This window comes from Trachemys scripta, chromosome 1 (assembly GCF_013100865.1).
Source record: "Trachemys scripta elegans isolate TJP31775 chromosome 1, CAS_Tse_1.0, whole genome shotgun sequence".
In the NCBI taxonomy this organism is placed as follows: Eukaryota; Metazoa; Chordata; order Testudines; family Emydidae; genus Trachemys; species Trachemys scripta.
This window is the reverse complement of record NC_048298.1, coordinates 25,688,070-25,697,063: the sequence shown is the minus strand read 5'-3', so window position 1 is coordinate 25,697,063 and position 8,994 is coordinate 25,688,070. Positions and strand designations below refer to the sequence as shown.

The 8,994-nt window shown below is 40.1% G+C and overlaps 1 protein-coding gene across 10 annotated transcripts in view; it reads left to right on the top strand.

The window, feature by feature from the left end:
* SRPK2 (SRSF protein kinase 2) overlaps positions 1 to 8,994 on the top strand; it is a 280,377-nt gene that overhangs the window by 208,380 nt on the left and 63,003 nt on the right. For all 10 annotated transcript variants that reach the window (XM_034766274.1, XM_034766305.1, XM_034766342.1 and 7 more), the window contains 2 exons: positions 4,459 to 4,624; positions 8,915 to 8,940. In XM_034766274.1, coding sequence (XP_034622165.1) covers positions 4,459 to 4,624; positions 8,915 to 8,940 — 192 coding nt within the window. The remainder of the gene's footprint in view (positions 1 to 4,458; positions 4,625 to 8,914; positions 8,941 to 8,994) is intronic.

The following is an 8,994-nucleotide window of genomic DNA, read 5'->3' as shown; positions in this document are numbered from 1 at the left end:
GGGAGAATCCGAGTGGCCGCGGCGCGGGCGCCGCTTCTCCCGCTCCCTCCCTCCCTCCTAGGCTTGAGAGCCTGGGGGGAGGAGGCAGGGCTGGGGATTTGGGGAAGGGGCGGAGTTGAGGCGGGGCCGGGGGTGGGGTAATTAAAGAACGGGGGGGAAGGGGGTTGGCCAAAATTATTTTTGCTTTGGGCGGCAAAAATCCTAGAGCCAGCCCTGCTTATTACCCAGATTCCTTCAAAGATGGTCTTTTAGAGAAGGGAAAATTACTTGTGTGCAATTCTTCTTCTCTGAAGATATCATCTTGCAGGATTCTTACACACACATCCCTTTGCCCTGGGAGTTCAGAGGAGTTTTCTTTAACCAGTCGTGATGTATTTACATCTATGTGTTTTTTTCTGCCTTGGAAGAAATTTTGTGTGTGTGAGATCAGTTTGGCTTTATGGGGAACCTTGATTTCCTGCTGAATTAGTATCGGACTGAAACATTAAAGTGAAATTGGTTGTAATTGGTCGTGGTTCAGGGGAGTTTGGGACCACCAAGATGGGAGGCAGTTGACAGATGCACTTTGCCACAACTACTGCTCTTTGGGGCCAAAAACTTCCAGAGCTTGTGGTTTTCCACCTGTGTCTCACTAGGAAGCTGAGATCCAGGAGTGAAAAATTTTTAAGATTCAGAAAAGCAGAATGAAGGTACGTATCCTTTCCTTATTAACATTATAGGAATAATCTCCATAGGGAATTAAATATTTTTTCTTTACCATGTAAACTTTATTTTATACTCTCATACAAAGTTGTTTCAGATAGTGATGTGATCTATCCTTTACATCTAGTTTTGAGTCGGATTTGTACAGATGTGGATTACTTACTTTGATCCATTTTAGACATTCTTTTGTTGAGTTTTGCTTTTTATCCCTATTATGTAATAGACATAATTCAGAAATAACTGGCAGTGTATGATTAGTGTTATGGTCAGTTTTCTCTAGCATATATTCCCAATATCTTTTTCAGAGTAAGGCATTCCCAAAACAGATGGCCTGCACACTTTGCATGGAACATACTGGATATAGCTAATTGTATTGTATCCATTTCAGTTAATTGACATGTTCTTGTTTTAGGATGTCCATCTATAATCTCAACCAGATGAGATCAATGTGTATTTTTTCCTAGGATAATTTCCCATTGGCCTTGCTTGCATAAATTGATGAATCAACACATATATATTTTTGTGCATGATCATTGTTAATCTTGATTTCCTTAATAGGTTATCTAGGGATGATTGAACTGGTTCTGGTAATATAGATCCAAGTAACTTTTGAGAACAGTCTTTCAATAATAAATAGGTCTAAAACTAGTTTAATCCAAATTTTGTCAGGAAAGAAGGCAAATCCCTAGACTTTGAAATATGACAAAGTATGAGCAAAAAAGTCAAAAGCCAAAATACTTCCAAAATGAAGTTACTAAAAATTAAATTCAGAAATAATACAAATAAATTAAATGAGCCCCTACTAAAAATATACAGTTTAAAGCTAAGCTCCGACAAAGAAGCTGAAACAATCCACACACACTTCATTAAAAAAAAATAAAAAGAGTCAGTGAACAATCAGTTATAATTGTTCCCGCAGCCCTCGTTGGCCTGGGACAGCGCACAGCCAGTGGGAGCCGCGGTTGGCCGAACTTGCGGACGTGGTAGGTAAACCAACTGGCCTGGCCTGCCAGGGGGCTTACCCTGGCGAACCGCGTGCCAAAGGTTCCCGATCCCTGCACTAGCCTATCTGATAGGGAACGTGCTCTGAAATTGAAATGATCCAAAATTAGCATCTTGTTTTCTGTCTGTGAACATTCTTGATTTTTATTTAAATGAACCATGTGTAGTAAGTAATCAACTCTCAGAGGCATAATGGTCTGCAATCCTGGCCCTGTGGATGGAGGGAAGGTTAACTATCAATGAGAGAGAATCTGATAAGTGTTGGCAAAGTATCTCTTGATGTGGAACAGTTAAATTCTTATAAATATACCACAGTTTGGATCACCCTAAACTACATATATAGTGATATTAACAGAATATTTCCTGTCTGCATTTTTTTGACACCCAGGAAAAAGTAGCTTTTCTTATCCATTTCAATCTTTCCCAGATGATGTAAATAAAAACTAGGGATTATGCCCAGTCTTGGTCTCAGTCCCTCACAGATATTTATAGAATTTGATATTTTTCTCACACAGGTTTAGTGAAGCATCATACCTTCTATTTTTAGATTATAGCTATCTGATTAAAGTTGGGGCTAAGAACATTCTTATGTATAAATCCTAACATTAGTATAATTCTTTGTCATAGATCATGAAATTCACTGTTACTTATATCATAAATAATAATTTGAAATTATGTCACAATAATAGAAAGGATCATTGTGCCAGCAAGCCTCTTAAATACATTTGATTTAATTAAAGCTTTTAGGACTCTTTGCGGGTGTGTGAGAACTATTTTCCGTCTAATGTATATACCCTGCTAATGCAACAAGATAAAATTTTTGTGTTGTTCATGGTTTTTTACCATCAAATATTCTATAATAATTTTCTATCACTTGAGAGTTTCAAATTCCTCGTCAAAAATATTTCTTAGCTGGATTAGTGGAGAACAGGAACCAAATAAATAAAATAATAATAATAGTTTAATAATTATCAAAAGATGTGATTCAAAATATGTATTTCTTTTAAAAGAAACCCCAACCAAAATTAAATCTTAACAATACAGAGGTCTAATAAAAATTTGAGCTCTTTGGTTTTATCCTCTACTTCTAAAACTGGGCAAAAATCCTTAACTTTATCAATCGCAAATTTTAGCCCCATGTCTGAGAATCAGTTACTTAAGCTTCACTGAATTCCTTATCTTTCTAGCATTAAAGCAGAGGTTTTTTGGGGAAAAAAAAATTAGGGCCTTTAATGTATTCTCAAAATCTTTGTCTTGGTCTCTGTGTCATACAGACATTGTTAAAATGAGGAGCTGCTGTGGTAGATGGAGTAGAGGAATCGTGAGTAAAGCTGGTCAGGAATTTTTCATTTAAATGTTTTTAACTGGAAAATGCTGATTAGTCAAAACTAAAACTTTTCATTGGGAAAGTTTGTCAGGTCAAGGATAGAATTTCTGGTGAAAACTAGAATGGTGTGGGAGAGTGAGAGAGAGGATTGACTCTATAGCCAAGTGGTTAGGGCATACCTGGGATATGGGATAGATAGGTTCAAGTCCCTGCTCTGCCTGATGTGGAACAGAGACTCAGATCTGGGGGTCTCTCACATCCTAGGTGAGTGCCTGAATGACAAGGCTATTGACTGTTCTGGGGTGGAGAATCTCTCCCCTGTTTTTTGTGAAAATTTTTTGAAAGTTCTCAGTTTCATTCCAGTGCAGAGCAGGAGAGTTTTTTAAATCTCAAAAATTTTTCAAGATGGGAAAACCATTTCTCAACAAGCTCTAATCATGAGCACTTTCTTGATGTGGATGTTACTTTTAGTGTCCTTTCTCTAAAACTTGGACTTCTTGTCATCATATATCTTTTGAGGATAAACTGGGGTTTCTATCCTTTAAGAGAAAAATCCCTGCTCTTTCAGTTGGTTTTTCAAATAAACAAGCAAGTGTTGGAATTTAGTGGACCAGACTTGCACGCACAAATCCTGATTAGCGATTCGAGTATTAGGTTTTTGAACCCACACATTTAACTTTTAAAATTAATCATATCTTGAATGATTCTGAGAAGGGTTGGATTAAGAATGTGCTGTGTAATGTCTTGATAAAATGTTTAGAGGGGCACAGGGTTCTTGTAGATAAAGCACAGGGATTCTACTTTCCACACTGCCATAGGTTTCTTCAGCAACATCAGATAATTCACTTAACCTGTCTGTTCTTAATGGTGTTGTGAGGCCTAGTTCATTTGTGATTGTAAAGTGCTTTAAGATTTTCTGATGGACAGTGCTGTAAAAGTGCCGATTAATATTATGAGGGTGTCATTTTTTCCTTGTTACCAATTTTACACCAGCATTTATGTAGATTTGTGTGATAATTTACAGGGTGCTTCCTGCATATAATGTACAAAATGTGCCCTGGGCTAGATAATCTGTGACGGCCAAGATTTTATAACAAATAAACTTGGAATGCCAAAGGTGTAATAGATAAAAGTGGACAAATCATCATAACATCTTGGTCACATTGGAAGCTGAGATAATATTGTAAATCTAAGGAAAATTACCTTTTGTTTAAAACAATGCATAAAATATATTTGACCGCTTGAACATTCAGAATATTAACATCTTATAAAATACTTATATACTACATTGAAGTCAAGTTTTCATATTTTACTGCATTTGAATTAGAATAATTATTTAAACAGTAAGACAATGTATGTATTTATCTTGGTCAGACTATGAAATTATTATTATTTAATTATTATTAAACTGATTTTGTTGTATACAGGTCCTTCAGGGTTTAGATTATCTACATAGCAAATGCAAGATCATCCATACAGATATAAAACCAGAAAATATCTTGATGTGCGTGGATGATGCCTATGTGCGTAGAATGGCTGCTGAAGCCACAGAGTGGCAGAAAGCTGGTGCTCCTCCTCCTTCTGGCTCAGCAGGTACAGTAATACAGTTAAGCTTGCTGTAAGTAAAACTGCTTTGGAAAACAGATGATAATCATATTTAACTTGATCTAGTTAATGAATATTATATATTTTAAATGACTGAATTAAATATGTGAATGTTAATTACTTTAATGTATTCCTAGTTGAATGTAAGTATTAATTTAGACCACAGGAAAGCCATCTGAGGGATGTTTTCTGTTTCTCACGTTGGTATGCTCCCAGTATTCAGAGTACTGTAATATAGGGAAATGATGTGCTAAACAATCTTTCATGTTTTTCAAGTTGGGAACTCAAATGACAACTTTTAGCTGCACTGGAGCCCCTGCCATGCTGCAATAGTCACAATAGTTAGTAACTTTAAATTGTTTTCCAATTCTGTCCCAAGTTCATTACCTTAAATTTCAATTTGTATGACTTCTAATCTAGGCATTATAGTTAGATCTAGTGATGTCACAAAAGTCTTGCGGATACAGACTAACACGGCTGTTACTCTGAAACAAAAGTCTTGGAATCCCTGATCTTTGACCTTTGAAAAGTGAATGTATTGTACATACATCAGTGTCCTCTTTTAGGCATACTTCCCACTCACATATAAAATAGCTTGTGAAATTTGCCTAGGGTTCAGATTGGACTATACCGTCTTTTCCTGATAAGGATTTGCACAGTGTGGATGGCTAGAAGAGTTCACAATGAAACAGTAAAGGGATACTTAGAGGAAATGTGGCTTTCTAATGGTTATCAGTCTTGTGGCTCCTGGTCATTTATCAATCCACCGTATCAGCCACAGGAATGGGGAAAAGATAATATTTAAGACAGTTATTATATAGCAGTATGGAAAAATGTATAGGGAACAATAGTTGAGTTGTATTTTAATAAATGTAGTCGTTACAGCAGGAATCTGGCAGTCTTTGCGGTTAAGGTTCCATAAATGTTTCCACAATCAAGCACGTTGTTTTCAGGTCTTCACAATTTTCCAAAACATTCACCATTTAGACTGAAACTTTTCAGGCTTAGTCTTTGCCTGCAGATGATTTTTTTAAAAGTTTGAGCAAGAGTGGGTCAGCCATCTGGAATATTATATGCTTGATTTTAGACATGCGTAAAGTTTTTTTAAAAAAAGTGTTGGTTTTGAAATAATGTGTGATCATGTAACTAAAGGCTGTATAGTAATTGCACAGGGAGGCAGTTAAGATTGTGCTCGCAACCTTGATGTTGTTTCCTGACTTTTGAGTGACTCACTGTGCAACCTTAATATTCTCTTCAATGAAGATATCTGATCGAATTATTTATATAGTTTGTTCTTAGCCAATGGTAATTGTTACTTATAACACTTCCTCAGAACTAACTGAAGATGAGTGTAGTATTTAGCTCTTTGCATAGTTCCACTTCTGAGCTACATGGTATGATGGTGTTGAATTTTGAGAACCTGCTAAAAACCAGTACTTCTGTTAGATCTAGAGGAGCACTCTGACTCACAGGCGCCAACTTTTGTTGGCGCCGGTGGCAGCTCACGCCCCCCGGCCCCGACTCCACCCCTGGCTCCACCCCGACTCCGCCCACTCCCTACCCCATTGGATCCCTCCCCAAATCCCCACCCTGGCCCCACACACCCCGGTCCCTCCCGACTCCGCCCCTCCCCGCCCCATTGGATCCCTCCCCAAATCCCTGCCTTGGCCCCGCCTCTTCCCCAAGCGCGCTTCATTCCTCCTCCTCCCCCCACCCTCCCAGGCTTGCGCGAAACAACTGTTTCGCTGCGCAAGTGCTGGGAGGGAGGGGGGAGAAGCAGGATGCGGCAGCCTGCTCAGGTGAGGAGGCGGAGGTGAGCTGGGGCGGGGGGGCAGGTCGGGGAGCTGCCGGTGGGTGCTCCGCATCTACCAATTTTTCCCCGTGGGTGCTCCAGTGTCAGAGCACCCACGGAGTTGGCACCTATGCTCTGACTTAACCAGCTGTTCAGAACTGAAGCTGTAAAAGGGCTTTGCAGTGTCCATCTGCATCAGTTCTTTTCTTTGCCTAGTTAGCTGCAATATTGGGATCTTTGCTCATGTCCAGAGAGCTTTTCTTAGTTTTTTCCATTTTCTCCCAATAGTTACTTTGTGTTTTCAGGAGTTTTTAGACTTTTCTTTTTCTTCTGTGCCATTGCATAGTTACTTCTAGGCTCAAAGTGGACCTAGCATATGGCTAGGGCCCTACCAACTTCAGAGTCCATTTTGGTCAATATCATGATCATAGGATTTTTAAAATAATACATTTAATGATTTCAGGTATTTAAATCTGAAATGTCATGGTGGTATAATTGTAGGGATCCTGACCCAAAAAGGAGTTGTGGGATGGTTGCAAGGTTATTGTAGTGGGGGTGGGGATTGCGGTACTGCTACCCTTCTGGGTTGCTGCTGGTGGTGGCTCTGTCTTCAGAGCTGGGCAGCTGGAGAGCGGTGACTGCTGGCTGGAAGCCCAGCTCTGAAGGCAGAGCCACCACCAGCAGCACAGAAGTAAGGATGGCCTAGTATGGTATTGCCACAGTTACTTCTGCGCTGCTGACTGCAGAGCTGGACCCGTAATCATCTGCCACCACTCTGGCCGATCAGCTCTGAAAGCCGTGCAGAAGTAAGGGTGGCAGTACTGCAACCCTCCCTAAAATAACTTGACAACTCCCCCTGCAACTCCCTTTTAGTCAGGACCCCCAATTTGAGAAGTGGTGGTCTCCCCCCATGAACTCTGTGTAGTATAGGGTAAAAGCACACAAAAGGCCAGATTTCACAGTCTGTGATGTGTTTTTCATAGCCGTGAATTTGGTAGGGCCCTACATGTGGCTAATCTGGTTCTCAAAGACCCCTGGGAAGAGTTTGTGATATGTTTTGTGCCCTCTCTGTGTTCATAGAGTCAGATGTTCACATAGATTAATTTGTCTTGGGGAAGCTCATTCCCTCTACTAGTAGTTGGACCCTTTACACCACAGGCCTTCCCAGATGCCTACACCACAAAATTAGGTCAACTTAAGTCAAGTCAACCTACAGCCACCACAGCAATTAAATCGGCTGTTGTGTCTACACTGCCCTCCTTCTGCCCGTGGTGTGTGTCCTCACCAGGAGCGCTTGACACCATCTGAAGTGGGGTACTGATAGCTGAATGGGGGCTCCCAGCTGAGCCCCCTGCCCTGGGGCTGACAGCCAGAGCCCAAGATGAAATGTGAAATAATAGCAGCTGTGAAACTGACTAGAATGTCAATTACACTGCTGGTAGGCTCCCTGCTGTGAAATTGAGCCCTGTGCTGGGCTCACAGCTCCGTCGGTGCTGGGCTGAAGGCTGGCCCTAGCTGTGAGCCCCACTTCATTGACTTCAAGGGGGCCTCGTACCTTGACTCTGTGGAAGCCTACTCTGAAGCAGGAATTGATTTTTTATTCTGTTCAGTCCAACACCTTAATCAATTTTGTTGCTCTTCTCTGAGCTACTACAGATTTGTCATATCTTTTTGGAAATGAGCAGTGGCACTTTCCATGGCTAGTTCTCTTTTTCTCTGTACTGCTCACCCTACTGCTGATGGGTCACTCTTTGCATTCTGGCTTTAGTCCACTTTCCTTCAAAGCCCCAGTGAACACACATTTCTGCCAGTTCACTGCCCCCTCCTCCCAGCTGCTGGTTCCCAGCCTGGTGGAAAGGCAGGAACTGGTCATGGGGAGTTGAGTTGTATAGGAGTAGCTGGGATCCATGCAAGTTTCTGGCAGCAGGGAGGCTAGACAGGACTTGCTAAAGAGTCCTGACCTAACTCAGCTAGTGGAATAATTTTGTTTAAACTGTGTTATTCTGAATAAGAGATTTTTGCTTTATTCTCATAGTATATTGATCACTATATTTAGAGGGCACATTTTAAAACTAATTGTTTTTAAAGTAGGAAAATGAGCAGACTGTTAACAGTAAGACAATATGAGGTGGGGAATTGTTTGTAGGTTCATAGATTCATGGATAAGACCAGAAAGAACCACTGTGTTCATCTTGTCTGACTGCCTGTATAGGCCACAGGATTTCCCAGAATTAATTCCTGTTTGAACTACAGCAGATATTTTAGAAAAACATCCAATCTTGCTTTTAAAATTGCCTGTAATAGAGAATCCACCGCATATTACCTCTGTTCCAATGAAGACAACTATTTGTTTTAGGTTTGTGGATATTTTTAAGGAGACAAAATACTAACGTACAATATATTCTATTTATATTTTATTTCAGAATCGGTTTGTAAAAATGTACTTACATCCTCCTGTGAGTTTGACTTTATTTTTTCTTTTTTAGTGAGTACTGCCCCACAACAAAAGCCTGTAAGTATATCTGTATAACTCATATCTAAAGCATCTTGCTGTCCTTTAGTTATT